This window comes from Xiphophorus maculatus, chromosome 10, assembly GCF_002775205.1.
Source record: "Xiphophorus maculatus strain JP 163 A chromosome 10, X_maculatus-5.0-male, whole genome shotgun sequence".
Taxonomy (NCBI): domain Eukaryota; kingdom Metazoa; phylum Chordata; class Actinopteri; order Cyprinodontiformes; family Poeciliidae; genus Xiphophorus; species Xiphophorus maculatus.
In genome coordinates this window covers 3,971,785-3,995,069 of record NC_036452.1, presented here as the reverse complement: position 1 = coordinate 3,995,069, position 23,285 = coordinate 3,971,785, and the positions used below count along the sequence as shown (strand labels likewise).

General features: G+C 36.0%; 1 protein-coding gene across 1 annotated transcript in view; it reads left to right on the top strand.

Annotated features, from left to right (window-relative positions):
- Positions 1–15,723, top strand: part of LOC102230484 (double C2-like domain-containing protein alpha) — a 37,265-nt gene extending 21,542 nt beyond the window's left edge. The window contains exons 8-11 of the mRNA XM_014473141.2: positions 3,752–3,951; positions 12,252–12,333; positions 12,458–12,554; positions 15,070–15,723. Coding sequence (XP_014328627.1) covers positions 3,752–3,951; positions 12,252–12,333; positions 12,458–12,554; positions 15,070–15,206 — 516 coding nt within the window. The 3' untranslated portion in view covers positions 15,207–15,723. The remainder of the gene's footprint in view (positions 1–3,751; positions 3,952–12,251; positions 12,334–12,457; positions 12,555–15,069) is intronic.
- The last annotated feature ends 7,562 nt before the right edge of the window (positions 15,724–23,285 follow it).

Here is a 23,285-nt window from a genome sequence, read left to right as displayed (position 1 = left end):
GCATACTGAATGGAGTAAGTGTTAGCCAAAAGTGGCTAAGATTAAGCTTCTGAAAGGGCATAAACCTCTGATCAATTGAAGCTCTGTGGGATAATCTGGTCTGTGGAAGAAACCCAACCATTTGAACAGATGGATTGGGTCAGATGAGTGAAACTGTGACACAATTTGGAGTTTTTACAGAACAATGAATCCTAACAGACATCAAAACTTGTTTTAGAATGAGCATAGAAGGCTAACAGTTCGCCTTTTATGCTACGCCTGTAGCAGGGAACCAATAAGATTAAATAAACTATCATTTTTGTGAAGAGTAGCACTTAAATATTCATCCAAAATTATAGAAGCAGCTTCTTGGTAGCTACAAAAAAGCTTATGGTCAAGGTGCAACTTCCTAAGTGACATTAAACTATATATTAATGGGTGTGTATGTGCATATTTAAGCCTCTTTGCATAATTTTGACCGATTTGTATAACTAGCTCCTGAAGAACACTTTATATGCTTTAATAAAAGCCCAAAATGATGGCAGATGGCATAAAGAAGACTATTTTTCTTTACTATGCCTCAAATGATCATTGTTTCCAGACACATGAAAGGTAAAACTGACATATTGAACCCTGCAGCTCCAAATGAGACTAAATAAATTCAGAAGCTGATTGGTGAAAAGCTGGAGTGAAGGTTTGGGCTCAGGTGCTGAACAAAGCTGGATTGGTGGACTGGAACAGGTTCATTAGCGGGATTGTACCTTCAGGTTTAGCTTTAGGTGAAGATGAAGTTACAGGATCAATCTTCATCCAAATTAAAGCAGCTGACGCAAAATCCACTAATGAGCCAATAAAATCTTTTGTTAGGATTTAATAACCGAGCCCAAACCAGCACCGTGAAGTTCCGTCAGCCTCATTAATCAGACTCAAGATAAACTTTCCATCTTCTACCAGATTCAAGGTTACTTCATTTGTCTGCTGAGACTCTTGTTGTTCTCCTGTCTTGCACCCAACAAATCCTCCCTCCTTCCTGTTCATTTCTCACTGTTTCCAGCTGGCTCCCTGTTTGTTTTCCACCCGCCTAATGAGTCGCTCTCTATCGATCTGTGAAGGTCTGCGCCGTTGTTCTACCAGCTACCTGGTGCAAGTCATCCTCTCTAATTGCGAGTTTCTAAAGCTCGCAACTCACCGAAGAGTTGACAGATGGCGGACAGGCCGCTGGCAGCGGCGGCGGCGGCTCCCTCAGAAAGAAAGCGGGAAGGGATTATGATGAGGGAAGCGGTGGATTGTGGGGACGCGGACGGACGTGTTGCATATTGATCGACCGCCTCATCCTTTACAGATAAAACTTAATGAGAGATTTAGAGATACAAAATAACAGACTGATGTAATATATACTGGTAGTTCTCATGTGACATCACATGTCTGTGAACTTTGTAACTGACAGCCATCTTGGGAGGCAGTTGGTATAGAGTGGCTTAGCTAGTTCTAAGCCACAAGCTTAGAACTAGCTCTCGCCTCGTTCCTATCCAAGTTATAAACAATATAAGTGCATCACAATTATTACTCGATCACAGTTTTTGAGTACTCCACCCGCCTCTGTGTAATAATAAGATAAATATCAGTGATATTTACTGTAGTACTTAGTGTCAAACTAGCAAAGTTTGCTTAGCTAATGTAGCTTTTATCTGCTAGCTTAGGCAGACATGTAACCTGTATGTGTGTTACTACATGTGCCTGCTTTCTCAGTCCCTAGATGCTTGTTATTGACACAGTTTGTACGTCCTTTACAAATGTATTCACTCTTTGTAATCACTAGGTAGATAATTATATTGTAGTATGAGATTGTAGGCAGCTTGTCCACATCGTCTGACATATTTTCCGTTCTCCGTCTCAGACAGGTTGATTTTGACAGCAGCCATTTTGTTCATGTATCTTTCCCTCAAACATTGGTTAAGCGTTTCACATATTTTATTGTTGTTGGTCTTGAAGCCATGGGTCTGCACACTTGCCTACTAAGATGGTGCAGATCACTTCCCGTTCAGATTTGTGGGAAGTTGGAACTATGTATTAGGGCTGGACGTTGTAGATGAAAATCTTAGCACAATATCAGTCAATGTCAATAATTATTTATTAGTTTTCTGTTTTAAATATCTGAAATACTACCAAACTGGTGGCCTGACCTCTCCTGTTATATCACTTTTCACTCTACACCGTTGTTGTTGTTTTTTTATTTCTAAGTAGTTATGAGGTAAAGTGGCGGAACTTTAAACTGCAGCTGCTCAACAGGTCGTTGCTAGGTAACCAAATGTGGGGGGGAGGGCTTATGTTGCTAGGTAACCAAAGAGTGAGTGAGTTAAGTTCATATCCAGTGAATATTCTACATATTGAATATTTAATCAGGCCTATTATCCATTGATATTGATCACGTTTTGTTGTGATATATATTATTACTGATTTAATGTTCAGCTCTATTTGTAATATCACCAAAGGACAAGCAGAGAGCGGATAAAAAATCGTCCACCGGTAGTGATTCAAAACATGCATCTCTTCTATAAATAACGTACATATATGTAAGCTGAAGGCTGTAGTTTGGTGAGTCATGGGCCCTAGAGAACATCTTCTCTCTCTCTTTTTCTGCCCGTTTCTTTTATGTGTCACTTTGAATCTGCCCTGTCGGTCCACGTGTTTTCAGACGAAGCTTTGGCAACAGTTTGCCGTTACCCAGAGAAAAATCCTGAAGCCGATTTGTAATTGTGCTTAGTTAATGTTGTGATTTTAAATTTGTAGTTGTGCTTAGTGATTTGTTGAAGTAGTTTGTTCGTTAGGGCCACTGTAGGATGAAAGTTAAAGAATAGAGATCTGAAAAACATAATCATTGTTCTGACCAAGGTTGTTAGCTAAAGCGAAAATAGCAAAAACCGAAATAGAGAAAACATATTCATTAACTGAAAAAAATTTAAACAGTAATTGATGGGGAAAACTATAACTAACTGGAACTATATTATGAAACTATAAAACTAACTACTGTTTTATCCCCAAACAAGCAGTTTATGTCAACTGTTGGCAAATTACAACTGTTGGCAAATTACGGCACTCCATAATGTTCCTGGTGGTGCTTACGCTAGTTCAAAATGGCGACAGCAAAAGTTGGGGGAAAACGCCAGAGTCAGTTGTTTGTTCAACAATGATCGATTGGTATCTAATGTTGAGTATTCATTACCCAATCGATGTGTTTATATACAATCACAATATAATAATTTGGCCTATTTGAATTTTGCACCAAAAAATTTATCAAAGCATGAAAAAACTACTATAACTAATAGCAGCTAAACAACATTTAATTAATAATAACTGATACAAAATAGCAAACACATTAAAACGTTCTGAATTAGGCGAACAAAAAGTCATAAAACTAAAATTAAAAACTCAAACCTGTTATATGCCTGGTTATTTGTAAATACTTTCTAGCAAACTTAAAACTGGAAAAGTTAATAAATTTTATATAGATATGCCAGAGATTTTATGAAATCTACAAATAAAATAAAACTTATTTGTTTACTTTTAGGAGTAATTTGACTACATTGTAATTCTTACTTTTACGTGAGTAATTTTATTATAAAGTATCTCTACTCTTACTTGAGTACATTTTGCGTACTCTGCCCACCTCTGATACGAACACAAACGTTGTTTTCCATGCTGAGTATTTACATAAACACGAGTCGCTCTGTCCATGTGCAGCACACAGATCTTGTCCTTTCCTGTCCTTCAGTGGGAGATGGAGCAGCAGAGAAGTCTGGAGGAAAGGGGCCGTTTGCTGCTTTGCCTCCAGTTCCTGCCCCCAAACGGTGACGGCGACTTGAAGGGCGAGGCCAAGGAGAGAGCTCGGGGTGGGCTCTGCGTGGGCGTCAAGCGCTGCGCCCACCTGGCAGCCATGGACGTCAACGGCTTCTCCGACCCCTACGTCAAAACGTGAGCTAAAACCAAGACTGAAACTGTGTTACTGCCACTGGATTTTTATTCTCTATGTCAAACTCAAGGCCCGGGGGCTAAATTCGGCCGCCTTAGCTTTTTATGTGGTCCTCTGGGCTCCAAAGGGACACGTATTGTTTGCTTCAAAATCACCTGGATCAAAGAAAATTTATCTGTATGCTGCCAAATTACTTCAGTCAATCCCTCCAGTTTTTGTAAATTTACGCTAAATGGACAAATGCTCACATTTTATGTGCTGATGCATAAATGTGATTTAAGTGTGTTAGGGCCACATTAAGAAATTAAAAACAATAACATTAAGGGAATAAAGTTGTACAAGAAGAAAGTCAAGATGACACGAGATTATAATATATAATACTAATATTACAACTTCATTCTCGTACAACTTCTCGGAATATTTCAACTTTACTATGTTAATACTACGACTTTATTCTCATATTATTAACACTTTTATTCTTGCAATTTTAGGAAATTTTATATTATCACAATACTATGACTTTATTCTCACATTATTTCAAGTTTATTCTTGTATTACTTTATTCTCGTAATTTTATTTTTAAATTTTTTTCTTAGTATGGCCCTAATACTCCGTCGTACAGAGTTTATTGCAGATTCTCTGCAAAAACTATAAAAAAACATTAAGTTTAAGTGATGCTAACTCCCACCTTCAGGTGGCAGTGTTTCTTACTTCTCCTACTCTGCTTGCTCAGCCTTACTTGATCTCAAGTTATAATGCATAATCAATACGGCGAGTAACAAAAAGTCACATCTATTGTCAATAATTCAAAATTAGCACCACAAAATATTTGTGAAATCCTGGAGGAATTGATAAATGTAAAAACATATTCAATAGATATTCAATATTATTTAATTTAAAAAGTACTTATTAAATGCAGAGACAGATATTTATTGATATTTTAGTTGTTGATTAATTGAATCTATCAATACATTCTGGCACAACCAGTTTCTGGTTAGACTTTGCTAGTTTTTGATAAATATTCCCCCTCAGTTCACCGTTGTGACCAGCTGTTGCCTGGAAGAAACCCAAACTCCGTTTTCTCTCAGAGGCGGCCCAGCCAGTCATCTGGCTCACCATTTGGCATTTGTCAGGTCTTTGCACTTGCCCAACTCCCCTGCGCTCAACATGTTCACGAACTGACTGCTTAATGTCTCATATCCTCGTCTGCTACTGATAGACAAGATGAAAACAAATGTAAGGCAGAATCTGAACAATAATTCTTTCTGGTTTTAATAAAACCACCTGGATCTAGATGTTTCTGTGGTAGCCGTTTACAAAATGAGTCTAAATCAGGTTAAATTTGGGTTGGTCGCCTTTAGCAGCCTGTGTATTGACAGTTGCACCTAAAATTAACTACAACAAAGTATGTTTATTGAGAAAAAAATACAAAATATAAGTTGTTTGCAATCAATAAGTCGAACAAGAACTATTTAAATAGCAAAACTAATAGGACAAGTGGTCTTTCCAAATTTAAAGGCAACCAGTTATTCAGAATTCACATTTTGCACATTTCTGAACTTCCATTTGAGTCTCAGTTGCTTCTAAAAACATTCAGCCAATTTTTGGCAACAAGTTAATGCCTTTTTTTTGGAGTCTGGAAAATGAGTCACGTCAAAAACCTCCCGATTGTTGAGTTACATTCCACGGGCACTGCACCGTTACCTAGCAACCCCAGTGGCCCTCCGCCTGTTACTTAGCAACCCAAGAATGTTCGGTTATTTTACCTTTGTTTACCTTTGCTGTGGCGCATTACAGCCACTGTAGTTTCTAAACGTTGGACTAATTACCTCGTTCGTTTGTGAGTTTACGTCATTCACAACAAACATCAAATAGAACAAATATATTTTATACAATTTTAACAAACAAATGGCTTCTACTGCAATAATTATGTGAAATTAAATGAATTATATCCCAGCTTCTGAAGATTTGCCTTTACCTTTCCAGAGCTCTTTGGTTCCTCCTATCAGTCTGTAGCTTCTCATATTGACGTCATCAAACCAAATTTCAGATCTACCATAACTGACTGACACCTGCTGGCCTCAGGTTTGCAACCAGCTTGTGACTGGAAGAAAACCATTCACCAACAATAACTGTCATTGGTTTTAGCTAAGCTAGCTTGACTTTGACAACCTTAACATGTAGATGTGCTGAGGAATGCAGCGTTCTGCGGATCAGTTGCAAGAAAACGGAGACCCACATATGAACTCTGACAGATAATCCGTAGAGCAGGTGTTTAACGTAGCTAATCAACCGCTGCTGTGTTAGCCATTTATTGGTGACAATTTTTAGAGTCAGACATAAAGACTGTAATGGATGTTGGACTGAATGGGGGAAGCCGGAGAACCTGGAGGGAACCCATGCATACACGGGGAAACTCTGCCACCGTGCAGCCCTCGCTTTTTTATATATGTTGCCTCACATTATTACTGGTTCATGTTATGTTTATTTATGTGAAGCATCCCTGTCATGTTTGGTGGTGTAGTGGAGCCAACTGCAGCACTGAGAACAATTCATTCAGCAGGTCATGTTTTCATCATTAGCTGTAAGTGGAAAATCGTCAGAATTTCTCTGAAATGTCTTTTAACCAATTCCTCTAAAGGCCATCACGTTTTTCCATAGTATGTTGTATATATATATATAAACATATATATATATGTTTATATATATATATACAGTATATACTGTATATATAATGAATGGGGGAAGCCGGAGTACCCGGAGGGAACCCATGCATACACGTGGAAACTGCCACCGTGCAGCCCTTGCTTTTTTATAAACAGAAGTATAAAGGACTAAAACTACCATAACTAAGAAAAACTATAATAAAACAAAGCAAGATTTAATTAATTAATAACTAATAAAAATGAGCAACTACACTCTAAAAATGAATTAAAACAAGTCACAAAACAATTTATTGCAATTTATTGATCGCAATAAATTGCAACCAATTACTGGTTGCATTTTTAGAGTCAGATATACAGACTGCAATGGATGAACGTGGATGTTGGACTGAATGGGGGAAGCCGGAGTACCCGGAGGGAACCCATGCATACACGGGGAAACTCTGCCACCGTGCAGCCCTCGCTTTTTTAAACAGACGAATACAGGAACTAAAACTTCCACCAAACAATATTTAACTAAAAATAACTAATAGAAATGAGCAAATACTAGGGAGGCCCAGATTATCTAACTCTCACCTCTCTTTTGAATATAAAACATCAGCGCTCCATGTTGGCTGGTTTGTTCTTATCTTTATACTGCCGCATAAATGATGGGGTGACAGCTTTTTTAAAACGCCTCCAAAATGAAACCTCTTTCACTGGGTTATTGTCTTCATCAGAGGTGGTATCCTGATTTTGTCCGGGTTTTGACTGGTGCCTGATGTTCTGTGTCTCCATCTTGGTTTTTGTGACAATCTTTGGATGGACTGCCTTTGATTGTTGCCTGATTTTTTTTGCTGACACAAATTGGCGACGGACTGCTTTCAATTTTGAGGTCTCTGGAAATTCTGTCTGTGTTTTGACAGACTTTGCTGTCTTTTTTTGAGGTTCTGGGGACTTGGGCAAATTTTCTACTTCCTCTGAGGCTTGAAGCAGTCGCATCTGTTCATATAGCTGGAGCTGTCTCAAACAACACTCATAACTATTTTCTAGGAAAGTTCTCCTTTCAACTCCCTCAGGTAGCGACGCAGTTGTTTTCCACAGTTCTTGAAGAAGTTCATGTAAATATTGTTGAAGGTCAACAATCAATTTAAATAAAGGTTGTGGCTCTTTTGGACATGGGAGAAGCAAAGGGATGGGGATTTCAGTGTTGCCGTGTTTGTTGACTTCATCTTCAGAGGTTTGGTTGTCAGGGACCTCAGGGACGTTCTCTAACTGGACATTTTCTACGGTTTGATTGTGTGAAACACCAGGGACATTGTCCTCTTCAACATTTTCTACGGTTTGATTGTGGGAGACATCAGGAACGTTCTCTACCTGGATGCGTAATGGTTCAGACACAGTAAAAGACGGTGGTGTATTATTCATATCCTCACAGGTCAATGGCTCTTTCTCTCCTGGCTCATTGTCTGTCTCCGGTGCTTCATACATTGATTCATTTTCCGTAACCAGATCAGTAGAGACGACAGTTTCCCTGTTATGAGCCTCCTGTTCTAAGCAGTCTGTCTGATCGTCTTGATTTTTCAGAACAGTACTATCATTTTTTTCATCTGCATTTTCTGTGGATGAAATCTTAGAAACCGATGGAGGGAAATCTTCTTGTGAGGTCTTAACATCCTGAGCAGATTGTTCCTCCTGTGTTTGAGCCACTTCCTCTTTTGTTTCAGGGATTATTTCCTTTATGGTGATCTGTAAGGCGTCCTGCATTTCATTGATTTCAATTGAAATATGTTGATCAATAGGAGCGCGTAGCTCCACCCAGACCTTCAGTGGTAGCGGCTCCTCCTTCTTCTTCTTCCTCTTCCTCTCAGGTGGTCCGTTCTTTCCTTCATCATCCACAGTCTCCTGTGTTGCATCGATGGGTTCAATGATGAGTGAATCGTAAAACTTTCCAGTATCGTCATCCAAACTGTGTTCATGTTCTGCTAAACACATCATGAAGGGCACCTTCTTTTTCTCGCTACGCATCGTCATCGGTGGCTCAACTTCCCTCACAACAACATTGTTGGGTGTATCTATCTTAATGATAAGATGGTTTGACGACATCCTTCTTTCAGTCAGAGATAAATCCGTTTTCTACTAGATTCTGTAAAGATTTCACACAAGCTCAGTGTCCGTTGAGTATCAAGCAAAGTTGAACTTCTTTTGAGTGTCGAAAGGAACTCCCAGGTGAATGTGTCGCGAACGGCTGCTATGCGGTTGTGACAAAGGTTGATCAATATGACAAGCCTAAATAAAGGTTTGATGTCACAAAATTCTGCCTATGACACGGTAGTGTGATGTCACACATTGTGACATTACACTACACTGCACTACGGTGATGTCACGTTGCCATGGTTTCCTTTGAATTCAAACACTGATACGGTAATATTTCAAATACTCAAGAAAACATCTGTTTAATCAATACCATTTATACATAAGTAACATATATTATATTGTAAACTGTTTATTTCTTTAGCAGAATGGCATGTTATGTTAGTAGGAAAGTAGGATTTAAATTCCTTTTAATAATATTTAATCGAGCTGTTTCACCTCCTTTTGTGTAATTTGTCTGTTCCGGTGAATGAATACTTTTAGTTACCAAGTCTTTGACGCTGTAATCGACGTGTGTCCAGCTTTTGTGGTCCTGAGTCCAAATTATTTTGCCCGTCTGGGGTTTAGGTGTTGCATACCAGACGTCCAGCATAGATTGATGCTCTGACAGTTCACACCTATTTCAGGATGAACTCTCCAGCCTGCTCTGTTTTATTGCCTCTTATGTTTTGGTCTTATGAGGCCTTTGGAAGACGCTAGATGACATTTTGTAGGCATTTTTTAAGATTTGAGTTAACTCCACTGAGGATAATGGTGACAAGTTATCATTTCGTACATGGAAGCTATTTTAAAATGTATGTTACTCATATTTAAAGGTGTCATTGTTGACGTCTTAAAAAATGTGCTGATCTCCAGCTCACAGAGCATCATCTTTGGGATGTGTTTTACCACAGAAGGGGAATCAGATTATAGAGATATTACTAGTGTCATGAGGTCGTCTGGAGTTTCATTACTCACTGACGACAGGAAAGCGTTGTGTGTGTCTCTGTCTGTGTGTCAGTGGCTCCACCAGGGAGGGCAGGAAGGTCCTTCAGCTGAATTATGCAACTTGACAGAATGTGAACGAATGAGATGTAAAATCCCTCTGTGTTGTCACTGGCTGGGGATTGCTGCTGTGCCTTTGAGGTTGTTCTTGACATGATTAAAAGGTTTAAAACACAGCAATAGCATGCTTCAAAGGTACATTTTTTGCTTAAATTAAATTTGCTTCTATCTAGAAAGTTTTTATTTTACAAAGAAAATAAGAGTTACTGCAGACATTTAGGTCTGAATCACATTACAACCAGCTTTTAACTTATCCTGGCAAAAATTATCAATAATATTTTAAAGGAAGCTAATATAGCTAAGCTAATGTGGGGGAAGCTTTTGTGGCTAATATACAATTTAACGCTAATATATGTAGGTTACCTATATTTTATGGCACCATTCCCTTTGCTAATATACAGTATGTGTTGGGCAGCGATAGCTAGATGGGTATTTTATTCATTCTGTGTGAGTAGAACAACCGCTAGGATAATATAAGACAAGCTAATGTAACACATACAATAGTTACATTTAAGTAAAAAGAGCTAATATAGATTATGCATTAGCTACATTTATGTAGAAGAACTAACGTGGCTAATACATTAGCTACACTTTTGTAAATGAAAGAGGACCAAATGTGACTCCTATATGCTACTGTGCTACTGATGGACTGGCTAATATAATAGCTAAATTAATGCAAGAGAAACTAATGAAGTTGCAAGCAGAGAAGCTAACACAGCTAATATAAACATTGAGTTAATGCTAAAGGATAAGTTATAAAATAGCAAAACATCATATAGTAGCAGCTAACATAAAAGCTAATATACCTAACATGTTAGCCAAGCTAAAGTGAGTGAAATGTTGCTAATATAAGAAGTTAGCTAATAGAAGAATAGCTAATTTCTTACATCTGTCTCTTAAACTCATACAGTCATTGAAAAGTTAACTCTTAACTCCTCTAAAATGGTTTTGTTGTTTGATAAAGGTAATAAATAAGAAGGAAAGGCAAGAACTACAAACCGATGTTTGTATTTAGACAGTAAAATTTTTGTTCTTTGTCTTTTTAGCTGGTTTTACACAAACAACAAGATTAAAATATAAAAATGTCTAATTTCTGATATCTTACAGTGCACAGGACTGCAGTTTATCTTGCCGATTTCTCTATTTTCTTCTTTCTCATCAAATTTTCTCACCATCTTCTCAGCATCACCCAAACCCACTCATCCTTCTCTCACCCATCTGATACGCCGTTCGTCCCATCATGCACCTGCGTTTCGCTTTACATGCATGCTCACATCTTTGGCCTTTGGCGGGAGCTTCTTCCCAGATGCTTTGTTGTGTCTGAGAGCGTGTGGGAACATACGCATCCTGAGCTGTGGGTGGTGGGTGGATAGCAAATGTGAATAGTGATTTTTTTGCCATTCTCCTTCCAGCTGGCTCAAAAATATCCTACGAATTTAAAGACAGCCTGTAAACGCTGCTGCGTTTGCAAGTCTGTGCTGTGTTGCTGTCTGAGCTATTGGTTTTTCTTTACTATTTGACACACTAAGTTAATTTAGTTTGGGGTTTTTTTGAGAGTTGGTTTGTTAAACAGAGTTGGGTAGTAACTATGATAGCACTTTATTTGAAGGGATGTGCAACGTTAACACTTTTAATTGACTTTTAATGTGAATTTTGCATTAAAATGGTCATTACTTACCAAATGATGCTTTATGACTGCAGTCATAAACATTCAGTCTTATGCATAACCCTTCAAATAAAGTCTTAACGTAACTAGTTATACTTACTTGAGAAACCTTTTGAGAAAAAAATACTTTTAGAACTGTTTTTACTACGCTGTACTTTTTACTTTTACTCGAGTAATTTTAATTTATGAAGTGCCGCTACGCTTTCTTGCTTAAAGTTTCTACCCACACTGCAAAAAACTCATCTAGTTTCTAGTGCAAATATCTTAGTACAATTAGTAGTGAAATAAGACAAAACTAACTTACAGGAAACATTTCATATAATCGCAGTGCTATTGCAAGATTAACTAATGTAACAGCTAAATTGATGCATTCATTTCGCAATGATAATAGTAATAATTATAACAAAGCTAATTATGTGCATTATAATTAGCTAATAAAGCTAAAACAAGAGAAGCTGACACTGTTAATATAAAAAACAAGTGAATGCAAAATGAAATGTAAAATAGCTAATCTAATAAAAGATTAAATAAGATGGTACATTTACAATTTACTGCTGTTTGTCTAATATATCTAATATAGTAGCAAGGCTAGTGCAAGAGGTGCTAATCCAGCTAACAATAAAGCTAAGCTAACTCAAGAAAAGCTAATACAAGCGAAATGTTGTTGAATAGTTGAGTAACTGTTCTGATCTGTGTTCCTGGAAATGTCTCTAAATTTATGCTAAATTTATCTTTGCACTTTCCTGCTGAATCTTAAGGATCAGTCATGTTTTGTTGTCATGTTTGTCTGTTTCAGGTACCTGAAGCCAGATGTTCAGAAGAAATCCAAACACAAAACAGCCGTCATAAAAAAAACTCTCAACCCAGAGTTTAACGAGGTAACCTCCATGTTTGTGTGTGTAACTGTGACAGGCGTTTTTGATTTCAGAGTTTGCTTCTTTTCATCTTCCACCTAATTTTAGAGAATATTGCGTGACCTTCTGACCTCTTTCTTCTCCCCAGGAGTTCTTCTATGAAATTTCCTTCACGGAGTTAGCTTCTAAGACACTGGAGGTCACAGTTTGGGACTACGACCTGGGAAAGTCCAATGACTTCATAGGTGAGTTTATTACAAAAACACTGATGAATAACAATAAAGGTGTTTTTGTCTTTTTAGACCTAATTATTTCTAATAGCCTCATGTACAATACTAGATGTTGCCCAGCATATTTGCGGATGTTCTGAATTAGCTGTTAGCATAAGAGCAGTGTAGCTCTGTGTATACTCCAAATGGGTATCGGCTTGTTTAAAACTTACCACAGGCGACAAGGTGCAAGTGATCACATCTATTTGGGTTGTTCTACTTAAATATATTTTCCTGCCTCCACTTCCTCAGATTTGTTTTTGTTTGGATTTCTAATATAGAAATTGGAGCCAAATCTTTGGGATTCACCTTGTAAAGTTACACAATCAAAAATTATCAATAATGTGGGTTATTTAACTTGTCATAAAAGAAAGATTTTTTAAGCTAAATATTTAGTTTTCTACATATATGCTTAGTTTTAAGCTAAATATTTAGTTTAGAGGTAAATATTTACCGTCAAATTCAATATTTAGCTTGCTACCTAAATATTTAGCTTGAAGTTAAATATTTAGCTGGAAGTTAAATTTTTAGTTTGAAGGTAAATTTTTAGTTTGAAGGTAAATTTTTAGCTGGTAAATTAAATATTTAGTTTATTAGCTAATAATTTAGCTGTTTTGTTAGCCAGCTAACTAAATATTGACTGGCTATTTAGTTAGCCAGTTAGGTGGCTAACTAAATACTTAGCCAGCTAAATATTTGATTTCGATGTAAATATTTAGTTTGAAACCGTGACATTTATAAATGAATTAGAAATATGACTTTAAAAAATGACTTCCCATCTTTTTTCCTATTACTCGCTACATAATGGGTATTTCTATGGTTAACTTTTGACTGTGTAACTTTATAAACGTCACCTCATACAATCTGACCTCTTCTTTATTTTTATTCTTCAGTGACTAAAAGACATTTTTTTATAAATCAAGTCTCATGTCAGTGATAGATGCAGGCAGATATTTTCAACGGAAAGTGTTTAAAATTTTCAAAAGAATCTCACAAATGAATGATTTTTAACAACATTAGAGGTAAATAATTGTATAAAAACAGTTCATCACTCCTTTAAGGCGTGGCTTTCAGGAAACAGTGTTTCTGTGTGTCGAATGAGGGCCCTGGTTCTGGATCTCATTGCAATTTAAATATATTCTTGTGATGTAATGCAAGTAATAGTGAATGCCCATGGGCATCTGCAGAGAGTCGCTGGGGAGAATTTCATGGTGTGCAATCTGTCAGCGAAGGCGACAAGGGCAACCTAACTTATTAATATTTAATTTGTAATTTCCACTTTCAACATTTAAGCTATGCATGTTGAACTCGCTCACCTTTTAGACTTTAAATCTGGAGTCAGACATTTCATACTTGTTACTTATTTATACAAGCAAAAATGATTAATGGTACTAATTAACAAAACATCAACGAACCTTTAAAAAGTAAGAAAATAACTCAAAATCAAAGCTAGAAATCAGATTCATGTTTTCTTCCAAATCATGTATTACATTTCAGGCAAGTAAAAATATACTTTTTTAGTTATACAACTAAAAAAGTATATTTTTGTTTTCCTGTTGAAGTATTTACTGCTATTTCAGCACCATATGGTGACCATTATGGTCAAAATTCTGATAAACCCAATTAAAAAATACATTATTTATCCCAGAAAGAAACTAACTGATCTCCTGTAGCAGTCAGTCAAGCAACAAATCTGGGGAGGCCTCTGACTGAAGACCTTTGCTGTTTGATTCATCTCTTTCATGACATGACGACAGCTGAATTTCTGGGCGGCAGAGACAACATTTCACAGTAACAAACTGCAAAAAACTCAAATATTACCAAGTATTTTCCTCTAGTTTTTGGTGCAAATATCTTAGTTTAAATGTAACAAAACTAACTTACACGGGACTTTTCTGCAAAATATAGGAACTTATTTTAAGTCAATAATTACTTAATATTGATTTAAAAAAATATTAGTTCTACTTGCATATTATTTCACTTATAACAAGACATTTGTTGTTATAAGTTAAATAATTTACCAAACTAGAACTTTTTCATTAATATTATGGAATTATTGACTTAAAAAAAACTTATGTATTTTGCTCAAAAGTTACCTGTAAATTTCTTGTTAGAACAAAGTCATAATTTTGACATTATTCTCATATTATGACTTTGTGAATTTTATTCTGGTAATTTCATGTATTTTTTTAATTTTTCTTATTATGGCCCTAACACCCCATCATAACTTTCAGCTATGAAATCATGACATTTCAAATTAGAAACCTATAAAAACCTAGATATATTTTTAAAATCAGAAATATGAACTTAATGAAAAGTATGTTTAATACTTCCTTAAAAGATTTTTTAAAAATCTCATGGACATATATTCTAATTTATTGAATACAACGTGTCTGGGTTTGACATTTTGATGACATCATTAGAGGTTCAACCTGATCCCTCGTCTCTGGGTTTGGAAACTCTTCTTCTTCTGCGTCTCTGCTCTGGTTAGGTGGCGTTTCCTTCGGCTGCCAGTCGCAGGGCGACGCTCTGCAGCACTGGATCGACTGTCTGAAGAACAAGGGCCAGAAGGTGGAGCGCTGGCACACCCTGACCAACGAGCTGCCCGGCTCCACGGTGCAGGAATGAAACCGGGACAATTCGCCGCACGCTCTGAGCACTTCCTGCATGACTGCAATGGATTCATTTCTCGCTGACTTTCTACCAGGACTGAAAGAAGCAGTAATCTAATGTTTGGGCTAGATGGATGTAATTTAAAGGTGACCTATTATGCTTCCTTCATCAGGTGAGGATAAGTCTGTGGTCTACACAAAACATGTTCATCACATTTTTTGCACAAAATAATGAGATTTTTAATGATTTCAGAATGAGTTGTTTCAGGGCCTCTGGTCACTTTAAATCCATCCCCCCACTTAGCGTTTACACTCGCAAGTGGAAATGGCTGCAAACAGACGCACAATTACACAACCGTATCTTTGAAAAGCACTAGTAGAGCCTCCTCCACAACCAACAAGAATGATAAGTCTCGATGGTAAGTCAACAACAAAACACTTGCCTTTTCCAGCTGCCATTATAAAGCAGTAAAACCAGCGGGAGCTTTGCTTTGGTTGCTAGGTGACAGGTTGCTAGGTGACAGGCGGAGTTCCGCTGGGGTTGCTAGGTAACGGCGCAGTGGCCCTAAAAAGAGCTGATGTCTTTTTTTTTAATCGCTTGGGTTGTTTTAAGAAGCAGTTGAGACCCAAATGGAAGAACAAAAATACAAAATATTAGAAAACTAACTTACAAGAGCTTGTTTTAAGTAATTAATTCCTTAATATTGGTGGAAAGTATTAATTCCACCCGCAGATTATTTAACTTAGAATGAGGAAAATGTCTCATTATAAGTAAAATAATTTACCAGTGGAATTAAAACCTTTTAAATTAAAAATAAGCTCCTATTTTTCACTAAAAAGTTACTTGTAAATTTGTTTTGTTACTATAAACTATTATTTCACTTAACAAGACATTTTTCACCTGTTGAAAGTGAAATAATCTGCCAGTGGAACTAGTACTTTTTAAAAATCAATATTAAGAAATTATTGACTTAAAACAAACTCCTTTATCTTGCTGAAGGGTTAATTGTTAGTTAGTTTTGTCTTATTGTAAGTATACTAAGATATTTGCACTAGAAACTATCAATCAAGTTTATATGTATAGGACATTTCAGCAACATGGCCGTTCAAAGTGTTTCACATTATGAAGACATTAAAAAAAACGTTAAAAACACAACATATGGTCAACAGTTGTGAAAACCAAGAACAGACATCGAATATGTTGGTTAATTTTCCATTTATTATGGTTCAAAATCAACTCTAACAGGTGGGTATTTATTCTAGACCAAAAATACTTGGAAAGATTTTGTGTTTTTGCCGTGTGGAAGTATAAAAACGTGCAAAAGATGAATTTTGCATAATAGGTCCCCTTTAAAAACATTCACAGGCGTTCATGTCTGTTTGGAGAATCTAAAGGCAGTAATGTGATCTGATTTAACGAGAAATCCTGCATGTAGTGTGTGTGACATCAGGGAGGGAGTTTTAATTATCCTGCAGTTTGACTTCCAGCCAGCTTTGCTTGCTTTTATTAAATCCTGTCAGTTATTTCCACTAACTCCTGACATTAAATCTTGAAGTCCCTGGCAATAACTTTCTTTTCTTCCCTGATGCTTCCAGAGATTTCCAAGTGGTCTTAATCCTGCCGGACGTTCCCCAGCTATTGATCTGCCTGTCACTGGGCCCAGGCTGATAGGATAATTGGCTCTTTTAATGTCCATGGTTTGTGTGAGTCGTTTGCATGTTTGATGTTGATGGAGTAAGAGAAGAGTTTTATTCTAACTCGCATTTCGACGTCTGTAACAGTTGTTTGATGTGTCAGCTCTGATATTTCTGTCGATGCTTTGTTTTTTATATATATGTATAAAAATAAAGCAGATGGCGGCGGTTTAATTAATAAATGACACTATCAGCCTGTTTGTCTAACACAAATCAGTGATGAATTGTTTTAAAAACAACAGTGTTGTGTGGTACCTCTGTATTTTACCAAGCTGCAGGTTTTATCTGTGGTGAATCAGGCTAATGCTAACAATAATAAATAATAATAATAATAATGGTGTTTATATGTAAATACTTTTGGTGTTTTAACTGTTTTGAATATTTGTTGTTTTGGAAAGTGGGCATGGTTGTTTGTTTCTTTATAAAGCATTTATTTATAAATAACTGGTTGCAAAGTGGCCTCTGTGAATCTCTGCGGTTTATGCGCAGCCCAGCGGCAACTCAATAAAGCTAAATACTGCCACCTAGTGTCCTGGACCTGCAACTGCAGCTTCTTTTCTAACAGGTGAGCAGAACAATGCTTACTTTATAAAAACAAATTAAAAGATTACAAAGAACTACATAGAGAAGCAAGATGCATAATAAGCTCCATGTTTATTGGAAACTGGTAAGGATTTCTAAAAGAAATTAATCTTTTATTTCAAATAGAAAATTCAACCATTTGAATGGGAAACAGTCACTAATTAATAAAGAAATTATTTAAAACAAAAAAAAAAAACATATACCACAATTCCTCCGAAGTAAAAAGTAACAAACTTTATTTTTTTTAAATTTATTACTGCGTTTTATAAATTTTGGGGTGCAAATGTGTCCCATCACATTTCCAGCATTAGTACATTTAGCAGAAAGTACATGGGTTGATTGACAGCGTTAAGACAAGAAATATATGTAAATATTTGTTACATATTTTAACAAGTATATAAAAATATTTCATATATTTTTCCATCAATTTCTTTATTGAAATTTTGAATATATTACAGAAAAAAACCATGAAATACTTTCTCTTACAATCGTCCTGAACCCATAAGTACTAAGTACAGTGTTGCAGAGGAAGAATACAAAAATAAATCAATTAAAAACATAATTAAGGGTGTAAAGAAAAAAAACTAATAAAAACTAAAATTAAATAAATATAAATTATTTTGTCTATGTTGCGACTGACTCCGCTATTTCCGCTTAGAAAATATTTAATATTTTTAATAAAAGTTATATACTACCTACAACTTTAATGGATCAAGTAAAAGCTGTAAATTCGTATTTTAATGACACTTGGACATTTTTTCAATACTTTATGTCAGGGCCTACTGCCCATTTGCAGCTACGTCACTAAATCATTCGAGGCGCCATGATGGACGTCGGAAATGAGGGACGGGAGTTTTGAACAGAGCGACTGAAACTGTTTTCCAAAGTTGTTTTTGCCAGTTTATTCGTGGCTTCTGCTTGTTTAAGTCGAGCTAATTTGTCTGTGAATGTAACACACCTGGTTGGGGCTCATAGACGGCGGTATTTAATTAATTTGGATATAGCTAGCTTAGAAACCAACCCATACCTCCTCCCTCCACACGTGTTAATTACTGACTGTCTGAATTCACACCACATGATTTATATCACTACGTTTCCCTTTACACCGGAGCAGCTTTAAAAACGTACAAAAGACGAGATGCTAACCAGTTTTTCCATACATGCTAGGCTACATGACGGTGCGGCATTGTCTCTATGGTTACCAATGACGCACCTTCTCCATAATGCAGTGCTTGATTCGTTGTTTTGACGACCCCGCATGGCGGAGTGGGCGGAGTTCTGAAGAGCGTGACGTCATATCCAAACGGTCAATGGAAGAACCAGAGGGGCCGCTTTTCAACGCGGAACAATTTCCGGAACAAATATATTTCATACACAACAAATGGCTTCTACCGCGGTAATTATGTGAAATTAAATTAATTATATCCCAACTTCAGAAGATTTGCCTTTACCTTTACAGAGCTCTTTGGTTCCTCCTATCAGTCTGTAGCTTCTCATACTGACGTCATCAAACCAAATTTCAAATCTACCATAACTGACTGACACCTGCTGGCCTCAGGTTTGCAACCAGCTTGTGACTGAGAAACCAGTAACCTCCTCCCAGATGATGACATGAACTTGTTAGTTCCTCTGTCCATTGTAGTGGATGATATGTTGTGAAAATCCGGTAGAAACGATGCACTAATCAGTCATGTTTACATAGAAACAAGGCGCCGCGAGGCTTTGTTTGTGAGACTTGCGGTCACGTGGGTCGGTTGTGGGCGGAGCTTGGTAAGGTCCATTCTCTTAAATACATTTAATGTAATAATTTCTAAATCTGACATGAAATCATGTAAAGTTTTACTTTGCGGCTCACCTTCCATGAACTCAGTGCATCACAGTGTTTATGTAAAAATACAGGCGGTCACTAGCAGAGCTGACTGACCGGATCAGGAGCCGAGTCAGGCCGGGGGAGATGCAGCCCCTCTGCACAGTTTGTGATTATTGTGCGTTTTCTTCTTCCCGCTGGGAGGGAAAGATGCTCGGTGCGAAATAAGAGAAGGCTGCTGATGTTTCATCACTGTCACCGTTTATTTCTGGACGACTACATCGCAGACGATCTGTCCTTTCCAGATGCTGTCACTCGGAAACACAGTCAATGTTCAAAATGTGTGATTAATGATATTAAAATGCATAATTAGAGAAGTACATTAACACTCTGCCGGAGAAAAAAAGTGTGGTGCAACTTGATAAAAATTTTAATGCGAGTTAATTACAGGGTCTGTAAATAATTGCACTTAATCACTATATAATAAAAACTTGGGTTGTTACTACATTTATTTGAGTAACTTTGGAAAGAATTGACTTTTAGGAGTAGTTTTACTACGCTGCACTTTTAACATGATTAATATTTTTATAAAGTATCTTGAGTAAAATTTCTGAATAAGTAAGACTTTGTGCGCAATGTTTGTTTGTCTTTTTCTGGAAGTACTTCACCCTGTTCTATCATAGAGTCTATCTGCATTACAGAGTTTCATTAGTTTAATAGCAATTAGGGCTGGATGAGAACATTTGAAAATAAGCCACTTGTTATTTTACCTTTTTGAGAATTTATAGATCATGTCACACGTTTGCTTTAAATAAACCGTTAAATAGGTAAAAAAATGGTTTCATTTGGGTTTTATATGTAAATATTAACAATGAATCTGCTTCTTTACCGCATTAATATGAAGTTACACCATGCTGCTGATGTTTTCATCTTCTTCCAGTCTGTGATCTCCATCAGGTACGTGAATCAGCTTTATGACCTCAGTCTCTTTCACTGACAGTAAATACACGGCGCACACAGAATAAATTAGGTCAGCTCTTCATCAGCATATTGATGTCATCCTCAGTAACTGCGCTGTCTGCGCTTTTACATGCGGAGCAAATGTGACGCTCAACTAAAAACCTGATAAACACATAGCTTGTGCTGCCCCCTGTTGGGCGCCTACAGGTTAGACACTTGTATTTGAATGAGAAAACTAAATTAGTTTTTAGTTATTGTCTTGTAAGATTAGTTGGAAGCAAAACTAATTTACAAAGTTGTTCCCCTTTGATATTTTGCAATGATTTCTAATTAGATCTGCAGGGAAATTACAAATTATGCTTGAAAGTATGACAATACATGTCATTTTGTTTTAATTAGCGCAGCATGAAAAGTTATATAATAAGTACGTTTAATTAAGATGGTTCAGTTTTTTGTTATTGTGATAAATCTTTGCAATGGTTGTGATGTTATTTAGGAAACCCATAATAATGCTGAAAAATACATTATTTTGCACTTTGAGTTTGTTTTTTGTCTTATTTTTATAATAAACAGCAAACTGTCTCTTTGGAAAGCTAATAATAATTAAGTCAAAGCGAGTTAATCAGTTACCAGGCTTTTCCTTGGTAATCTCTAATTTCATGAAAAGTACTTTATGGGTTCCTGGAAAATTATTTGGTAATTTCCATAAAATTCCAAAGCTGATGAATTCATTTAGCCGATTGTACAAAAATATTGACCTAGGTAAATATTACTATTGACGTTAGTATCCAGATATTTCACTAAAATAAGAGTAATACTTCATAATAAAATTAACCAAGTAAAAGTAAAAAGTACAATAGTCTTAAAAGTACATAACCCTTCCATAAACAAGCTACAAACAAGCTACTTTATTTTTATTTTAAATTTTTATTTTTATTTTTTTAACTATATTTAAATTTGTAATGTTTATTGTGTTTATTTTTATTCTGTTGTATGTTGTTTTTAACTTCTTTGTATAAGCACTTTGAATTGTCTTTGGCTGAAAGGTGCTATATAAATAAAGTTGCCTTGCCTTACAAGCAATAACTCCCAATGAGCAGCTAACAGCAGTTAGCAGGGGCTAACAGTTGTAAAAGTAAACATAGCTAAAATGGACATTAATAATGATAATAGTCAAAACTGTATACAAAGCTTAGCAAATATTTCTCATGAAATACTGTATGTGATTAAATTTGACTAAAGTATATGTTATAATATCATATTTGTAAAGTAAACACAGAGCTCCTGAGCCGCACCACGGTTACCAACGGCAACAGAAAAAGGGGGCGGAGCTGTCAGTTACTGGTTGCTATGGTAACCGCCAGCCGTCAAGAGCAGCGTAACAGAACTTAATACACCAATAAATGTCTGGAGAAACAACTTCTCTAAATGAAATAAATACAAAGGATAAATGAACAAATTTTGACAAACTTCACATTTATAATATTGTTAAAATAAAACCCTGTTACACATATTTTCCAAAAAGTTACTTAAGTAAATGTAACTAGTTTCCTACACAACTTTGCTGTATTATGCACTAACTAAACAACAAAGTTACTAAACTGGTCTAAATGAAGTGATTCATTCTGGCTGGATTACTATCTTTTCTTAATCTAGAATAATTACACCTCCTCTGGATAAATTCACAATAAAAATTCAGATTTGTTCCTCCCTGCAAAGGCAAAGGAAGTAAGTAGCACATAAAGTTTTTTTCCTCACCAGACTGACAACGGAGCATCCAAAAAATGCCAAGCTGAATCAAGCATCTGTGTTTATTTACGACCCAGCTGGATAATCTCTGACACACTTTCTGCATCTGGATGCAGCCGTGTTGGGTGTACTGATCTCCCTCTGAGCCTTTTGTAAACAAAATATAAAATTAGCTGAGCACAAAAACAATGACTTTAAGTGTCAAAATGTTAAAAATGGTTGATGGAGGAATTGTTGTTGTCAGATGTTAGCAGAGCGGTTTTATTTCTGTCAGTCTTGTTTGAATTTTTTTGCTATTTGTCAGCTGTTTTTTTCTTGATGTGCGACACAAATTCACTCTGTGTTTATTTTTTAACCAATAAAAATGCAAAACATCATTTTATCTCCAGAGGTCACTGGGGCGAGAGAACAGGTCGCAACACAGAAAACAAACGCTTTTTCTGTATATCTTTGGTTTAGCTTTTTTTTTTTTTATCTATGAATCAGTTTGTGTTTTTTATCTGCAAAAGGTGCTATAAAAATTTCATTTTACTTTCTTACATAGAGAGAACCCAGGCATGACAGAGAGAAAATGCAAATTCCATGTAGAAAGAATCCAAATCAGTTTTACATAGTTTTGATTCATAAATAATTTTTTGCTTTGTTAAGCCACTTCTCCACATGATTGTTTTTATCTTATTATATTATATTATTAATCTTCTTTTAGCTTATATATTGCAAACAAGGAAACTTCAAGTATTATCAGCATCGAATTGGTTAGCTTTATTTTCCCCCTTTAATGCAAACTTGCTATGTATATTTGTGGATGCAGATAAAAACATTTTATTGTACATTTACAATTTTCTGTCAGAATCCACAATATATAGCTTAGCATTTTATGCTAATTAGCAAATGTTACCCTACGTGTTACTTCCAAGTTAGCTTCTTTAATTAGCAAAGCAGTAATACAGACGTCTTAGCAAAGTAATAACTTTTGTTCCCCTCCCAAAAGGTAAGATCTAAAAGAGAAAACATATTTGTCATTTTCAGTTTTCTATCTATCCTATTTTGGAGATATACTATGATATTTATAATGACAGTTATTGGCACCAGACACTCTTTTTAGGCAAATATTAGCAAATCAAAGCGATTAACTGCTAGAGCTAGGAAATAAATTCAGAACCAGCATCTTCTTAAAATGAGAACATTTCTTGCCATAAAAAAATTTTTACATCTCATTAAAACCAAAATATATTGTAATTTAAACAAGAAAGATAATAAAAACTGACAACCTTCGTCTAGAAGAAACTACAACAAAATAAT